Raw genomic sequence first — 17,371 nt, forward strand, 5'->3', positions numbered from 1 at the left:
CCGTGGGCCAGGTACCTGCAGGGATCAGGTCACATCCCTGCACTCATGCTCCAAAGGGAAGTGCTTGCACTGAATGAACTCTATGGAGTGAGGCACATATGAGTCCCAACTCGCTGTGTCACTGTTCCTGAGACTCTCTGCGTTAGGAGGTTGCCTCTGGCTGCCCTCCCCACATCTGCAACTGGATCACTCTGCTGGGCTGCGTCGTGATGACTTGGGTCTGGGCTCGTCATAGGAGGAACTCTCTGACCTGTCTCAGCCAGGCACCAAGCCTGTCTCATAAGAGGAAGAAGGGAGGATTTATGAGAGGCCCTCTGCAGTTGGGGATGAGGGGGCCAGATGCAAGCAGGAGCTGGGAGGCACTGTCTGCAGATTCATCTCTCAGAGCTGCTGGGAGGTGGGTCGTTGGTGAGCAGTACACATCCCACTCCAGGCTGGTCCCCTCTCCCAGCCTATGGGGTTACAATTGGCACTGGCAGCAGTATCAGCAGCCCAGAAGGCAGATGCATTTCAGCTCAGGGGCAGAGGGACTGAAACCCCAAAGCGTCCCCTGCCTGCAACCACTGGGCTGGAGAGCCAGTGCTCCAAATTCCAGAGCTTGGGGAGGTTAGAGGCTCACCCCTGTGATGATTAGGAAGAGTGAGGGAGAGCCTAGTGCAGCTGGGGAACAGCTGCCTGCAGGCTCTGGTGCCCACACCATACTGACCTTGCTGTGGCATTGTTCTCTGGAGTATGCTGGATCCGGGGCAGGAAAGCCCCTCTGGGACTGGAGGCAGCAGGCAGGGCTGGGAAACATCTCTTCCTTAGGGATGAGGCTTTGGGTGACAGCTGAGCTCTGCGGCCTGGGTGACGAGCGAAAACCTGCCTTGTGCATATGCTGGGATCTGAAGGGAGCTCTCTTAGCTCGGCAGGAGTACTCCTGCAGACCTCAACCTGTGCCCCTTGCACCCACAGCTGTGCTCAGCTGCCTCAGGCCTAGCAATGGGAGACACTTAGCCTCAGGGTGATGGGGCTAGGCACCACTGAGATGGTGCCTCCTGGGACATGTGGGGACCTTTAGGTTTCGCCCTGGTATGTGACTTATGTCCCTCAACTAAGGAGTGAGAACAGACAAAGCTGCAGGTCTGTCATATTCCTGCAGGGGGCAATGTTATAGCCCTAAAGGGCAGGTAAATCCTGCCATCCAGAGTGCACTGGCCATCCTTGGGCAACATCTGTCCCAGAGCCACAGGCAGCTTGTCTCACACACACGGGGTCTCAGTGTGGCAGGGCAGAACTGGCCAGCACCGGGAACTCTGGGGAGCAGGGAACTGGCACTGAGGCTGATGGGCCCGATGTTGAGTGACTCACAGTCAGGGAGGATATTTGGCCAGCTGTCAGCCTCTTGCTAGGGGGACTCTTTACAGGACCTGGGAAGGGCAAGGTTCCCCAGGCCGCGCCCACCCTGGTGCTTGGGGAATGGAACTGGGGTGCCTGTGGGCTGTTGTCAGATGCTCATTCAGCTATGGGGAAGGGAAACCCGTTCAGCTGGCCTCCAGCCTGGCTGTTTCCTGTCCAGGCAACTTTGGGGGAGGGACTTCCATCCCTTACAGCTGGGAGCCCCCCAGCTCTGCTCCAGGTTGTGTCCTGAACCTCTTGTTCCGTTCCTCAACAGGTGATAACTGCGAGGTGGACAGCCGCTCGGGGCGCTGCCTCCCTGGTGTGTGCCGGAACGGCGGCACCTGCACCAACTCTGCGGATGGCGGCTTCCAATGCCAGTGCCCCTCCGGGGGCTTTGAGAAGCCCTACTGCGAAGTCTCCACACGCTCCTTCCCCCCCATGTCTTTCGTCATGTTCCGGGGGCTGCGCCAGAGGTTCCACCTCACCCTCTCCCTCTCGTAAGTCCTGCTCTTCCTTCTATGTGGTGTGGGTGCCCAGGGCCCTGCCAAAGCGTCTGGGACCCACCCAGCCAAGGACTCTCCCAGCCCAGGTTCCTGCTGGAGCACCGGGGGGGAGGGGAAGGGGAGTGTGTCAATTTATTCTGAGGCTCCTGTGAAGTGCCTCGGGTCTACCAACTATGGGCGCACTCCTGGGCCCACCTGTCCAGTGAATTGCTGAAGTGCCCAGAGCCCTCCCCACTGAAATGCCTTGGTCCTGCCCAGCCCAGGGGCCTATGAAACATTTCCATTGCACTCTGTAAACCCTTCACTCCTGGGATTTGCAGGGAAAAGCTCTCTCCAGATATTGCATTCAGCCCCCCTCTATTCCCCCCGCCTCCCAGCTCCTCTTTGGAGCCTTGCTGGTAGAGCGGCATGGGGCCCTGTCAGGCTCTTTCTCACCAGAGGGCCTCTCAGTGCTCTTGCTCAAGGAGTTTAACTGGGGTAACAGACGTGCCAGCTGTTGCTGTGATTTCCCATTCTGTTCGAGGGGGCATTTCCCCCGGAATACCATCTACAGTTGTCCCCAGCCTGCCCTTCCTCTGGAGGGTGCCCCAGGGAATAGATGCTGTGCTTATCCCGCCTCCTCAGGTGTGTGTTGTGGTGTGAGTACAGAGCTCTTCTAGCAGAGAGTTCATTCACCACTTGGAACCAGAGGCCAGAATGTGCTTTTGTACTGGTGTCCAGGTCTTCCTGCAAATCATTGCCCACTGCGGGGTAAATGCACGTTGCTGTGGGTAAATACACCCTGGAAAGTATTGTCCCAGGGGATTCCTAGCATGTTCCCGCTGAAAGGGAGTGGAATGGCTGGATCAGTTAATCCCCTGTGACTCTCTAAGGGGCACTGTTCCCTTTGCACTCCCGTGAGCGCACACCCAGGATCTGTGCTCTGCTCTCCGTGTCAGGTTTGCCACCCTGGAGCGCAGCGGGCTCTTGCTCTACAATGGGCGCCTGAATGAGAAGCATGACTTCCTGGCCGTGGAAATCATTGATGGGCAGGTCCAGCTGAAATACTCCACAGGTGCGTGCACCCGGATCCTGTGGCCCTGGGGCTATAGCAGCAACTTGCATACGGGCACGAGAGCCTCTCAGCATGTGTGTGTGAGGGTGGAGGAGAGGGGCTGTGTGCACAGGGGTATGGCTATGAGAGAGGGAGTGCACACCCGTATGTGTGTGTGTGTGGCATCCATCATAGGTGGCAGGCGGTGTGGATGCAGAGGTGTGTGTGTTTGCATAGGATTGTGTGTGTGTAGGAGTGTATGTTGGGGATGTGAGTGTGTATGCATGCATAGGAGTGCATGTGTGTATGTGCGTGTGTTATTGCCTTTGAAGGCAGTGGGGGCGCCATCAAAGGCAGTGGAGGGGTGTGTGTGTGTGTGTGTGTGTGTGTGTGTGTGTGTGTGTGTGTGTGTGTGTGTTAGCGCCATCGAAGGCAGTGTGTGTGTGTGTGTGTATGTGTGTGTGTTATCGCCATTGAAGGCATTGGAGGGGTGCGTGTGTGTGTGTGTGTGTTATCGCCATCGAAGGCAGTGTGTGTATGTGTGTGTGTGTGTGTATGTGTGTGTGTGTTATCGCCAACAAAGGCAGTGGAGAGGTGTGTGTGTTATTGCCATTGAAGACAGTGTATGTGTGTGTGTGTGTGTGTTATCGCCATCAAAGGCAGTGCAGGGTGTGTGTGTGTGTGTGTGTGTGTGTGTGTGTGTGTGTGTGTGTGTGTGTGTGTGTTATCGCCATTGAAGGCAGTGGAGGGATGTGTGTGTGTGTGCGCGCGCACGCACATAGTTGTTTCGGGGGACTAAAGGCCACTTACATTCCAATCAGATGAAATCTGAAAGGCCCGTGAAAGCCCATTTTTGCTGCTGTGCTCTCAGGATGAAGGGCTCGGCTCCATGAGGAGGAAACCGCACTCTACTTTAAAACTGATGCCTAACATAGACAAACTAACATATGCTCTCGTTTCTGAGCAGTGGTTTAAAGCCAGCTCAACTCCCTGCATGCCGAGATACCCAACCCTGTTCCCTTTCATGGGTTTCAGCAGGCGCAGTAAAACACTTCCCAAGCAATTCAAGCTCAGCAAAACCAATCAGCTGCAAATCAGCTAATGTGCAATTACCAAAGGAAATGGCTCTCACCTGTATGGCTGTAATAGTCTCTGGACGGTAACCTCAGCTGCTGGCAGACCGCTCACTCTCCCAGTGGAAATGCAAGTGCAGCAGCTCTAGTGCCGCTTAGATCTTAGTGGTAGAAAAATGCCAGGGAAGCTTGCTGGGGTCAGGCTTGTGGGCGGTGGTTAGATGTATGATGGGCTGCAAGGGTCTGTCGTGAGCAGACAGGAGTCTGTATGAACAGGGCATGGGAGGTCAGCTGGGCTGCTAGGCTTCTCTTTTCCCTCTGTTCTGGGTGACTGTGCTTCAAGTCTATTCAGGCACATCTTTTCTGCCTGCTCACTTCCTGCAGGGGTCAGGGCAGGCATGTTGTCTCCGAGATCAGCAGCCCCTTCCTGGGGTGTCATTATCTATCCTCTCAGGCACAGCTCTCCGGTGCTGTTCATCTGCTCACTAGCGTTCTCCCTAAATGGCTAAGTCCTTAGCTCTCTGGCTTAGCTGCCTGAGAGTGCAGAGCAAGCTCATCCCTTCCTCATTTCGGTATCCAGCCAGCCTCTCACTGGAGCGCATGTCGTTAGGTAGCAGGGGCTTCCTTCCCCTCTTAAAAATAACAGAGAGCTCATCAGTAATTTCACTGCCTCCAAGTGACCTGTCTGTGCATCAGCTCTTTTCATGAGGGCCGCTTAATGGGAAGAAGGCCAACAATGAGAAAGTTGGGAAGAAGATTAATAAAAGCAGCAAAGATTCCTGTGGCACCTTATAGGCTAACAGACGTTTTGGAGCATGAGCTTTCGTGGGTGAATACCCACTTGGTCAGATGCATGTGGCATGCATCTGACAAAGTGGGTATTCACCCACGAAAGCTCATGCTCCAAAACGTCTGTTAGTCTATAAGGTGCCACAGGATTCTTTGCTGCTTTTACAGATCCACACTAACACGGCTACCCCTCTGATACTAAAGAAGATTAATGTGAAGGTTGGTTTCTTTGCTTGGGTTCCTGCCAGAGAAATACCAAAGCAAACGCAATTGTCATTCATGTGAATCAAAGAACAACACTCAACACTGTGACCAGGGAGACAGTGGCCCAGCCTGCTATGCACTGATACATGCAGGGTGACATTTGTGTCTCTGATCCATCTTCTAGGAGGGGATGTTGAAAACATTCAGCCAACAACTTGGAGTTAGTGAGCGTAACCTCTTTTGATGAGCAGTTGGCGAAGGTTCAGAGAAGAGCCATGAGAATGATTAAAGGGTTGAAAACATGCATTCTAGAGAAAGATTAATCTCCCCGAGTCTATTTTGCTAAACAAAGAGAAGGTTAAGGGGTGACTTGATCCCAGTCTAGCAGAACTTATGTGGAGAACAGAAGTGTGATCACAGAGGACTCTTCGATGTAGCAGACAAGGTATAACAAGCTCCAGTGGCTGGAAGCTGAAACTCTACAAGTTCAGACTAGAAATAAGGCACAATTTTTAACAGTGAGGGGAATTAATCTTAGTAAGTTGTTCCAATGGGTTGAGGTGGATTCCCCAAGATGGGATGTTTTTCTGGAAGATCTTCTCTACTTCAAGCACAGCTATTCGATGTGAAGCAGGAATTAATACAGGGAAGTCCTGTAACCTCTGGTATGCAGGAGATCAGATTGGATGGGTCCCTTCTGGCCTTAAAGTCTATGACTCTCTGTTGTTCCTACAGGTGCGGGTACACTGATGTGTTAGTGTGTGTGTGTGTATGTGTGTGTGTGTAAATGACATGGTGTGCGAGGCGGCTGTTTGGGTGCATGGGGGACAGTTTGCAGGGAATGAGTGTGGCCCTGTGGATGCATAACTCACACCCTCGTTGCTGCACTGCTCCCTCCTGCCTGACCACGTCTGTCTGTCTGACCATGTGTAACAGCGCTGTGCTTTTCAGGTGAGTCAAGCACCCTGGTGACCCCGTACCTGCCGGGGGGTGTGAGTGATGGGCAATGGCATACAGTGCAGCTCCGCTACTACAACAAGGTACGTGCCACCTTTTGTTTTCTCTCCCTGGGATTATCCTGTTTGTGCCACTGGCTGCAAGCCTGGAATTGGTGAGCTGCAATCACTGAGTGGGATTCCCCAGCAGGCACATTTTGGGGGAGCTGAGCAGTGCTGAGGGGCTGGGAATGTTCAGGCTGGATGTCCGGGACAGGAGACCCTCAGTTCATTAGGGAGGTCCCTGCTGTCCTGCCTTCCAAGCCTTGATTCAGTTTTCCAGTTCTGATTCTCCTAGCCAGGAGACCTGTCTTCTTGCCTTCTTTGTCCCACTGATAGGCCACGTCACCAATGGGAGTTGGGTCTCATTTTTCTATCGTTGTGAAAGTAGAAGGGATGCAGGCTAGGAGGCCACCCAGAGAGACCTGCAGATCTGAGGCACATGGTGTGTCTCCTTGTGCTGAAGAAGCCAGCGCTGAGGGAAACCTCCTACTAACTCCTTGTTTTTTTTGTTTCAGCCCAAGATTGGCTCCCTGGGGGTGGTGCAGGGGCCTTCCAAAGACAAGGTGGCCATCCTAATGGTGGATGAATGCGATGCATCAGTGGCACTGCAGTTCGGCAGTGAGATTGGCAACTACTCCTGCGCAGCAGAGGGCACGCAGTCCAGCTCCAAGAAGTGAGTGTCCCGAGGGCCTGCTGCTCACTGCAGGGGGGTGAGGGATTCAGGAACAGGGATAACCAGACTAAAAGGGAGCTTTGAGCTCTCCAAATCCTGACATGAAGGAGCCTACACTGCTCCCACTCAGCGTATACTCCACTTTACCTGGGAAAGCTGGGGTGCCATGGAGCCAGAAGTCCCCCACAGTCCTGGTTGTCTCCAGTTTGTCCCACATCCTGCATGCCTGGCTGGCAGGACAGTGTCAAAGGCCTGGCATTAATGCATGATGACATTGCCACAGAGCCTGAGCATGGAGCTTCCGCTTCTTTCCCTTGGCTATGGGACCCAGGATGGGGCCTCAGTTATTGTTCCCATCCCCAGCAGGTTGTAACAGCCTCCTGCTGCACTGAGGGGAACGGACCAGTGTAGTGCTGTGTGAGGCCCGGATCTCTGCACAAATGCCTCTTACAGGCCTCTTCTCACAGGTCCCTCGACCTCACAGGGCCCCTGCTCCTCGGAGGGGTTCCCAATCTGCCTGAGAACTTCCCAGTGGCCCACAGGGACTTTGTGGGGTGCATGAGAGACCTGTACATCGACAGCAAACGGATCGACTTGGCTACCTACATTGCAAACAATGGGACCTCTGCAGGTAACAGGAGTGTGTGGCACCTCTGCTCTGTACCATGGCCCGGGGGCTACATGTCCTCCTTGCTCCCCACTGTCTCCCCAAAACGGAGCTACCAAAAGTTGCTAGGCTGACAGCCCAGGACACAGAATCCTCTGTCCATGGACAGGGCTGCTCAGGCTCTAATAACAACTGCACAGGAAGCAATTAGCACCAGCTTCCTCACAGGACCCCGACTCTTTCCAGGAAAAAGAGAGAAACTCGGTCTTCAGAGCCCATTAAGTCCAGGAGCGCAGGGCCTGCCAGTTCTGTTGGTGTTCTTTGTGAAGTAGACACCTCTGCCCTGCCAAGGACCTGAACAGACAGCAACTTATTTCACATCTCAGTGGATAGTCCAGACCTGGGCCAGATTCCAGCCAGGATCCTAGCGGTGAAAGACTCCTGTTCTCATCCCCAAATAGCGCTTTGCCATGCTGCACCATCCTGGAGCTTTATGTCTGGTAGCACATATGGAGAATGCAAAGCCAGCCTGTCCCTAGGGGGATTCCCTGGCAAAAGTCACTGTATCTCTGTGCTGTCTTTTCACACAATAAGGGGCCCTGGTTCCTGGGCAGGAGGGCAGAGCACGGTGGCTGTGTACTGACCAGGGCATAGAGATCTCAGCTGCGGCTTCCACCTTTGGTCGCTCTGAGGAACTGCTGAGATTTCTCCCCCATCTCAGTGTTCAAGGTGCTGGGAGGGGAAGGTCAGGGCTGAGCCATTGCAAGTAACAGTTCCCTCCTCTGTCTCTGCCTTGGCCGCGTGTCGGCAATGTCCCCAGGATGCCACGCCAAGCACACCTTCTGCGATTCCAACCCCTGTAAGAACGGTGGCACCTGCTCAGTGGGCTGGGGAACCTTCTCCTGCAAGTGCCCTGTGGGCTTCGGGGGCAAGGACTGCAGGCATGGTGAGTGAGCCCTGCGGAGAGGCAGTCTGGGGGCGCGCCAGGGACGTGTTGGTCTGAAACTGTCCCTGAACATTCTGGTGAGAAGGAGCCGGTGGGGCTGAAGGCTCTGCATGGTCTTGCCCATGCGTCAGTGGGAGTCGCTCCCACAGGGGTTCCCCATCGGGGCCCTGTGGTGTGTGGGGTCACCAGCATTCGTGCTTTATTTCCCAGAAGGGAAGTGGCCAGTTGCCCTGGCAACAGGTGCAGTAGAGATTGGAGAAATAAATACATAAATCCACTGAGAGGCTGGTGCCTTCTGGGGACGGCAGTATATGGAGCTTCCTGCCCCTCTTTGGCAAGAGGCACAGCCGGGCTCTGGTCTGCTCAGACCCTGAAAAGACTGAGCCATCTAGTCTCCCTTGCCAAATGAAGTGTGAGTGAAGGCCCTGGGTGGGAATCAGTGCTCCCCACATTGCTCCAAACCTCCACAGGCCTCATGCTCCTGCTTTCCCTTCCAGTCATGCACCATGCTCACTATTTCCATGGCAACAGCATCCTTTCCTGGGACTTCAAGAATGAGGTGAAAATCTCCATGCCATGGTACGTGGGGCTGGCGTTCCGGACACGCAAGCTGGATGGGGCGCTGCTTCAGGCTCATGCTGGCCAGTACACCACCATCCTCTGCCAGGTACTGCCACAGCAGCCACAAATGCAGCGTGGGCAGCAGGGCCTCCCATGCTTTCCTCCCAGCTCTGAGAGGAAAGCCTGCTCATCGAATACAGAGGGAACCTGCCACTTGGTAGCTCCATGCATGGGGTCAGAAGCAGCTACTGCAGTTGGGGTTTGTCAGAGCCAGGACCCTGTGACTTATCCTCCAGTCTAGTGCAGCAGCAGGGCTGACATGCTATGTGTCACAGCAGATTCCTGGCTGGCGCAGAGCTGGGAAGTCTCAGGCGGGCTCCTGGCTGAGCTGGGCACCCATCCCCACATTCAAAGCACAGGTTAGGAGTAGTGAGGAGGAAGGGGAGTATAGTTATAGTTAGTTATAAATTGGGGACACATCAGTTGGAAGCAACAGAGGACGAGAAGGACCTTGGAGTATTGCTTGATTACAGGATGACTATGAGCCGCCAATGTGATATGGCCGTTAAAAAAGCTAATGCAGTTTTAGGATGCATCAGGCAAGGTATTTCCAACGAAGATAAGGAGGTTTTAATACCGTTATATAAGGCACTGGTGAGACCTCATCTGGAATACTGTGTGCAGTTCTGGTCTCCCATGTTTAAGAAGGATGAATTCAAACTGGAACAGGTTCAGAGACGGGCTACTAGGATGATCCGAGGAATGGAAAACCTGTCTTATGAAAGGAGACTCAAAGAGCTTGGCTTGTTTAGCCTAACCAAAAGAAGGTTGAGGGGGGATATGCTTGCTCGTTATAAATATATCAGAGGGATTAATATTAGGGAGGGAGAGGAATTATTTAAGCTTAGTACCAATGTGGACACAAGAACAAATGGGTATAAATTGGACACTAGGAAGTTTAGACTTGAAGTTAGACGAAGGTTTCTAACCATCAGAGGAGTGAAGTTCTGGAACAGCCTTCCAAGGGGAGTAGTGGGGGCAAAAGACATATCTGGCTTTAAGACTAAGCTTGGTAAGTTTATGGAAGGGATGGTATGATGGGATAGCTTAATTTTGGCAACTGATCTTTGATTATCAGGAGGTAAGTATGCCCAGTGGTCTGTGATGGGATGTTAGATGGGATGGGATCTGAGTTACTGCAGAGAATTCTTTCCTGAGTGCTGACTGGTGAGTCTTGCCCACATGCTCAGGGTTTAGCTGATCACCATATTTGGGGTCGGGAAGGAATTTTCCTCCCGGGGCAGATTGGCAGAAGCCCTGGAGGTTTTTCACCTTCCTCTGCAGCGTGGGGCATGGGTCACTTGCTGGTGAATTCTCTGCAGCTTGAGATCTTCAAACCACAATTTGAAGACTTCAATAACTCAGACATAGGTTAGGGGTTTGTTATAGAAGTGGATGGGTAGGATTCTGTGGCCTGCTTTGTGCAGGGGGTCAGACTAGATGATCGTATTGGTCCCTTCTGACCCTAAAGTCTATGAGTCTATGAGTAACCTGAGCTGGCTTGAGCCTTGCTCACCATTTCTGTCACTGGCTCCCCTTCTCCTCAGCTGGACTCCGGCATGCTCTCCTTCGTGGTGAGTAGAGGCTCTGGGCACACCACCAAGCTCCTCCTGGACCAGTTGCACCTGAGCGACGGGAAGTGGCACGATCTCCAGCTGGAGCTGCGAGATGTTCGCAGTGGACGTGACATGCGCTATATCATCACTGTCAACCTGGACTTTGGGCTCTACCAGGTCTGTAGCCTCACGTCCCCAGCCACTGGGCTCACTCGGGGGGGCTGGGGAGCAGAGTGTGAGGGCTGGGGTCCTGACCGTGAGATCTGTAATCTTTGACTCCATCTGTCTGTCTAGGCATTGCTAATATGCCTCTCACTGGCCTCAGGGGTAGCTGGGCATGTACATCTCCATGTACCTAACTAGATCTCTGCACAGTAGGGTTGTGTGGAGCAGGAAGGGAGTCCTGTGACCTGCAGACCCAGGTTTGGGGTCTCAGGATGGCTGTGTGAAGCTCCTGTTTCTTGGCCTCTTTTGCAGGACACAGTGGTTGTTGGAAATGAGCTGCATGGGCTGAAGGTGAAGCATCTTCACATTGGGGGGATCCCAGGGTCTGGCGAGGTGCAGAGTGGTCTGAAGGGCTGCGTACAGGTGAGCGCTCAGTTCCAGCAGCCTCCCACACTGGGCGGTGTTTAGAGGTAGAAAATTAGAGTCCCCAGACCTAGCTGCAGAGGCTGCTCCCAGAGGCCTTTCCAGACACGGACAGGAATTTAGTCCAGGGCCCTCCACTCCCAGGGGCTGCACCCAGAGCCCCTGTGGACATATGCTTCAGACTTGAGCACTCTCGTGGGGAGCCCTGGAAGAATGGAAGGTGACCACTGGGTGGAGCAGCAGGATGTGAGCAGCAGGGAAGGGGAATTGATGGGAACGGCTTGGCAATGTTTGCTGGGTGACTCTCCAGGGCCCTTGGCAGCTCTGGGGAGCTTGGTTCTAGGGCAGCACCTCTCAGATCTGTAGGAGTCAGCTCTGCTGACTGGATCCTCCTGCAGCCATAAGGGTGGAACCAGGGTCCCTGCCTTAGAGACAAGCTGGGTCACCCTGGCCAGGCTCCTGTTGCTGAAGCCCTGAGTCCCATTCCTGAGTGTACCTGGTTTTACCATGTATTTCTGACTTGGTTTTCAGGGGGTGCGCCTAGGTGACACACCCTCTGGGATGGCATTGCCCAAGCCCAACAGAGCTTTGAACGTGGAAGCAGGATGCAGCGTGCCCAACCCCTGTGACTCCAGCCCTTGTCCTGCCAACAGTGTCTGCAGGGATGAGTGGCAGCGCTACTCCTGTGTGTGCCAGCCAGGTAGGGCCCATCCAACAGAGCGGCAGGCAGCTCTGGCTTCCTTTCACTCCCCGTTTCCCTTTTCTGTTTCTCTTCCATTCGTTGCTTCTCCCCTTTGCCTGGCTCCTCTCTCCTGCCACCACACCTCAGGGCTATTTCCACACACAGCAACGCTCCCTTGAGCCATAGCACTTTGAGCCATGGGTCACTCGGTAGCTTACTCACCTTTGAGAGGCTAAAACCCAGTCGCGGCCAGAGACTGGAAATCCCTTTAGAAAGCGGCAGGCAGAAGTTTGGTTGGCCTGGCTCAGAGAGCATAATGCCCTGACATCCACCTGAATAAACTCCATCTCTCTCTTGCCTCTACCCCAGCATGGCTGGACTTTCACAGTGTTTCCTTAGGAAGCCAGGGTGGTTCGCTCCCTGTTCTGAAGGTCTGTGTCTGTCCCCTCAGGATACTACGGTGGGGACTGCATGGACGTGTGCCACCTGAACCCCTGCAAGAATAAGTCAGTGTGTCGACGGAAGCCAGGCTCTCCCCTTGGCTACGTGTGTGAGTGCGGAGGAAACCACTTTGGGCAATACTGCGAGTACAGGTGAGCCAAAGGGCAGTCCAGCCTCGGCGGGACTTGGCTCTCTTCCCAGCAACAGTCTCCAGGCCCCTTGCAGGGATCCTGGTGCTCAGAGAATGTTGGTGTTTAAGTCAGGGCTTGGAATTGGTCACTGCTTGTTACTGCCCCGCTGAGGTCAGGCTCCTCCCTGTGTAACATTACCAATGCTAGTGGAGAAGCAGCCGCGAAGGAGGTCGTGACACAGGGTGGAGAATAAGCTGCAGCAACAGATGTGCTCTAGAGCACTAGGTGATTGGTCCTGTTCCGTGTGTTCCCTCCCGTGGCTCTCCTGGGAAGCAGCGCTCCCCCTCTGGCCGGTCACTAGAGTGCACTTGTTAGTGAAAGGGCACCGACAGGCGGGCTGGCTTTAAAGGAGGGATGGGGGCTCCCCTGGGATCTCCCCTCCCTGTACTCCACTCTGCTCCTCCTCAGAGACCCCGTGTTGCTTTTTCTCTCCCTCTGGCCGAGGGAAAGTTGAATCCATCTCTCGTTGGCACCCATCAGTGCTGCTCTGAATAGTGTCCAAGTGGGACTGCTCAAATCCAATGCAAGTCCTTCCTTCCAACCCCAGTGGGGAAGCCTGCTGCCTGCCGGGAGCAAGGGCCAAGCCTCGGAGCCAAACTCTGCTCCCAGTAGCTCACAAGCACTCACATGGTGACCGTGCTCCTTTGGGGGGTGTCAGGACACAGTGGGTCAGTGAGAGAAGGCTGGCAGGTGATTGTGGGTTTCTTTCCTCAGGGTGGATCAGCAATGTCCGAAGGGCTGGTGGGGGAACCCGACCTGTGGGCCCTGTAACTGCGACGTGAACAAGGGCTTCGACCCAGACTGTAATAAAACCAATGGGCAGTGCCACTGTAAGGTGAGGGGGCAGCTGTGCACACATACCCCTCATCTCGCCCACCCTCGGATACCCGAGCCATGGCTCTCATCCCATCCGCCTTTGTTGGTGGCCTCCTCTGGCCTGTAGTACTCTAGGCAACCATTATCTACCCTGTTCTTCGATGGCTCACACCCCTTGCGCACACCCAACCTGCCAGCACCATTTGTAGTCCCCTGGCCCTGGCCCTGCGGGACTCCACTGCCGGCCAGCTGGGGCAGAGAATGAATTCCCTGAGGGCCGTCCTTGCTCTCCTGTGGAAAGCTGTGCTTCAGTCCCCCCTGCTGCTGGCAGCCTCACAGAGAGCGGAGGGGAGAGGGCAGCGGCAGGCAAGTGGGAAGTGGGGCGTACGTGCACACAGAACTGGGGAGACCTGTCTGTAAGTTGGGAGGAAGCTGGAAGAGTTACAGCATGTGCTGCTTTGCATAGGATGCTGCCACACCGGCCTTGGGCTGGCCTTGATCCCCAAACTGGGGATGTGCCCAGCCAGTGCAGTGTTAAGAAGCTGAAATTTAGGTGCCTGTCTCCCTAGCTGCTCTTGCTGTCTGGCTGGTCCCCCTTTCCTCCCCACTGTGTTCTTCCCCATCGTACCAGGCCCCTCACTCTTCCCCTGGGGCCCTTCCTGTGGCCACCCTGCTCCTCCCCCTCCCGTGATTCATCTGTCTAACAGCCTTCCCTGTCCCTCTCCGGCAGGAGTTCCATTACCGTCCCAAAGGAAGTGACACCTGTCTGCCCTGTGACTGCTACCCCATTGGCTCCTCCTCACGCTCGTGTGACCAGGAAATGGGCCAGTGCCACTGCAGGCCTGGAGTGATAGGTCGACAGTGCAACAGCTGTGACAGCCCTTTTGCAGAGGTGACGCCAAGTGGCTGTGAGGGTGAGTTTGGAGACACGTGTATGTTCTGCATGGGACAGCAACCTGCAGCCAGAGCAACATGGCCTGCCTCTGAGCTCAGGCACTAGAATCTTAGAGATGGTGTTGGACATTCTCCTGGGGCACTGCCCTTGATTCCCTCCTGCAGGACACTCTCCTGGGGCAAAACCTCTCCCCTCTGCTCCTGCTTAACTCCGGCTCCTTCATTTTCATTTGCAGTGCTCTATGACGGCTGTCCTAAAACCCTAAGAGCTGGTGTCTGGTGGCCTCAGACCAAGTTTGGGCTCCCAGCTGCAGTGCCTTGTCCCAAAGGCTCCTTGGGTAAGTGATCCTCATGGGATGGCTGCAGAAAGGGGCATGTGGCTGGAGCCCTGGAGGGAACATCCTGCCATGTCCATCAGCCTCATAAAGATGAAAACCCACCCCCTCAGTCCACAACAAGGTTCTAAACCCCCTGATGGCCAGCTCCTGCTGCTAGCACTGCCCCGGGCAGTTAGGAGGAGCTGCTGTGATTGTCAGGTTTGGAGCTGTGGAGGCCTGTGTCTCTGGGCTTTGAGATCCGGAGAATTGTTGTCTGAGGGAAAATGGACTGGAAAAGAGAGAGCAGGAGGAGCTGTGAGAGCAGAGGAAATCTGCACAGACCCTGTTCCAGACAGAGAAGTGGGGCTGCAACCTCACAATGAGATCCAAGCTACCTGACTGGAGCTTCTCTGGGGGTCTTCTCAACACAGTCAGGAGTGCTGGGCACTTCTCTGAGCAGCCTAGACTTAGGTCCACAAACATCACTCATACAAAAAACAGCGGGGGGATCCTGGGAACACCCCTTCCCTCCGGCCCTACCTATCACTGCATCCACTGCTGACTGAGCAAATGTTGTGGGCACTGCACCCTGAAACACAGAGGAAGGTTCTGCACCCACAATGCCCTGCTGCTCCCTCCTCCTCCTTGAGTTCAACCCTAGCTGCAGAGAGCCAGAGAGTCCCAGTCAGTTGCAGAGGAAGAGAGCAGCAGCCCAGGCCATGGAGATGACATTCGGCACCTTAAAGCAAAGGTGAGTCAGAGCAGAGTGGAGATCTGATGTGGCCCTGTCAGCCACACTCTGCCCCAGCTCCCGAGCAGATTTCAAAGGCAGCCCCAGCTAGAGTGCATTGTAGTGATCCAGCCATGGCTGAGTTTGGAGAGTGCCACATCAGAAAGGGAGGAGAGCAACCTCCAGGCCAGTGGGAGATGGGAATCACTGGTTTCTGGGAATCCAGGGCGGTTCTGAGCCTGCGTGCCACTGAGCCAAAAAGGCTCAGTCCCAGCCCCAGCCCCTCCCCTCCTCCAGACTTTTCCCCAGGGACGTGCGTTCTTCTCCCACTCCAGGTTTCAACTCCTAACCATGTTGCTTCTCTTCCCCGTTTTTGCTCTCTTTTGATCAGGTTTGCGGGGTGCAGGTAAGGACCAGTGTTGTCCCATTTCCCTCACTATGTGTTGCAAGGTCTGCGCTGCGTGGCTTTTCATTCCCCCCTCCCTGCCTGAGACACCTGCAGCCCCCATGCTTCCAGGGCTGCTGACTTTGTTACTAACGCTGCACCGCGCATTGGCTTCCTTATATCCACGTCTGCCCTCGATTGCTTTTCCTAACCCTGAGCAAACTAACCTGCAGAGATTGAACTGCAGCTGGACTCCCTCCCACCCCTTTATGTCTTGCTGCCTTTACACTGTATCATTTGCTCTGGGTGGCCCAATAGGCTGTGGTGCTGGGATCTCTCAGTGCTCCTGTCCCTATGAGATGTGTGCCAGTTTCCAGTCAGCCTTGGCCATGGGCTACTGAGGAGCTCGCTTCTTTAGGCTTTGAGGGGGAAGGGCTAGTAACTAGAGGAAGAGGAGAGTAAGTGCTGTCTGCTCTGCTAGCACCTGCTGCTGGTTGGTTCGCAGGGTGCTATGGGCATCAAAGGCTAGTGGGCACTTCCCTTCAGACCAGAGGAAAGGAACTGCCATCTATCGGGGAAAGCAGATGAAGGGCCATAAGAGAGTCCATGGAAAGAAGTGACAGTAGTAGGACCTCATTTGGACTGATCAAAGTGGGGGCTATGCGTGGCCAAGGCAGAGGATCTTTTGGGGTGCACAAAGAGCAGAAACAAACTCACAGCTGTCAGAGAGGAGATCTCTGTGCCTGGCAGGCCGGCTTATGGCCCTTGGGCCAGTGCAATGGGGAATCACTGCAACCCATGGCCTTGCTTCGTCATGTCCCATGTTCTGGAAGTAGAGTGGCCCCAACCCTACCTTTAGGGTTGCCAGGCGTTTGGTTTTGTGCCATTAGAAAGTTGGCAACCCTACTATCTCACATGCCATGTTGTCCATTCACCCTTCTGGATGGGAAGGGCCACTCTCTAGTTAGCACATCATGAAGGGAGCCTTGATAAAGGAACCCAGTGACTAAGAATGTTCTGCAGGATCCTATCCAAAATATGGCAACTCAGCGAGGCTACAGGGATTGCTATGGGGATTAAGGCTCAGTCTTCTGCTGAAGGGAGGGCAGGAAGCAGAGAACAGGGAGAGTGGGTCCCCCTTTGCTGGTTGCTTCCACCACTGAGCCCCTTCCATCTCTGGCCTGGGTAGCTGGGTTGATGCTGCTGTTGGCAATATGGAGGACGAGGAGGAGAAACCTGTAGGAAAAGATAGTGATGATGATGATGATGATGATGAAGGGGCTGGAAAGCTGAACGTGGGAGCTCCTTTGGACCAGGAACTCGTGAACTTTCATTCTGGCTTCCCCACCAACCCGTCTGACCTCGGGCAAGTTGCTTCCCCGCTCTGAGCCTCAGTTTCTCCATCAGTAAAACTGAGATAATGCCATTGACTCAGCTGAGGGTGAGAGGTGTGTGTAGCCCCCTAAGTGCTGAGTTGTTGTTCTGCTGGCGCTGCTCCCGTTCCAGACACTGACATGGGCAATGCTGGTGCCACTCATGGCGATAGTGCATGGTGTGCTTCATGTGATAGCTAGGTCTGTGGAGTGTGACACTGACTAGTATTAATGATGCACTTGCTGCTGCTGATTATCACTGTGCTGCTTTGGGGATGGATAACGTGGACCCTGCTGGGAGGCTGTTAATGACGATATTGCTTATGTAGGTGGTTTTTAAACAGAACTGGTTGATAGTACATATATTATTATTTCTATTCCAGGAGCTCCAAGGCTTCAGCCAGGATCAGACCCCTACTGTGCTAGGCTCTGTACATACAGGGTGGGAAATGGTTTCTGCCCAAAGAGCTTATCATTTAAGGACTTGTCTACACAGAGAAAGCTACCAGCATAACTACACTGGCATAATTGTACTGCTGTAGCTATACAGGTGTAACTCCCTGTGTGGACA

General features: G+C 54.3%; 1 protein-coding gene across 2 annotated transcripts in view; it reads left to right on the forward strand.

The window, feature by feature from the left end:
* The window catches only part of CELSR3 (cadherin EGF LAG seven-pass G-type receptor 3), a 69,829-nt gene that overhangs the window by 31,697 nt on the left and 20,761 nt on the right, over positions 1 to 17,371 (forward strand). For both annotated transcript variants that reach the window (XM_030570286.1, XM_030570287.1), the window contains exons 3-17: positions 1,655 to 1,877; positions 2,822 to 2,937; positions 5,934 to 6,022; positions 6,496 to 6,653; positions 7,121 to 7,284; positions 8,081 to 8,206; positions 8,704 to 8,873; positions 10,375 to 10,560; positions 10,861 to 10,971; positions 11,503 to 11,671; positions 12,105 to 12,246; positions 13,000 to 13,120; positions 13,832 to 14,015; positions 14,232 to 14,333; positions 15,434 to 15,448. In XM_030570286.1, the coding sequence (XP_030426146.1) occupies positions 1,655 to 1,877; positions 2,822 to 2,937; positions 5,934 to 6,022; positions 6,496 to 6,653; positions 7,121 to 7,284; positions 8,081 to 8,206; positions 8,704 to 8,873; positions 10,375 to 10,560; positions 10,861 to 10,971; positions 11,503 to 11,671; positions 12,105 to 12,246; positions 13,000 to 13,120; positions 13,832 to 14,015; positions 14,232 to 14,333; positions 15,434 to 15,448 (2,076 nt within the window). The remainder of the gene's footprint in view (positions 1 to 1,654; positions 1,878 to 2,821; positions 2,938 to 5,933; positions 6,023 to 6,495; positions 6,654 to 7,120; positions 7,285 to 8,080; positions 8,207 to 8,703; positions 8,874 to 10,374; positions 10,561 to 10,860; positions 10,972 to 11,502; positions 11,672 to 12,104; positions 12,247 to 12,999; positions 13,121 to 13,831; positions 14,016 to 14,231; positions 14,334 to 15,433; positions 15,449 to 17,371) is intronic.

This window comes from Gopherus evgoodei, chromosome 7 (assembly GCF_007399415.2).
Source record: "Gopherus evgoodei ecotype Sinaloan lineage chromosome 7, rGopEvg1_v1.p, whole genome shotgun sequence".
Lineage (NCBI taxonomy): Eukaryota > Metazoa > Chordata > Testudines > Testudinidae > Gopherus > Gopherus evgoodei.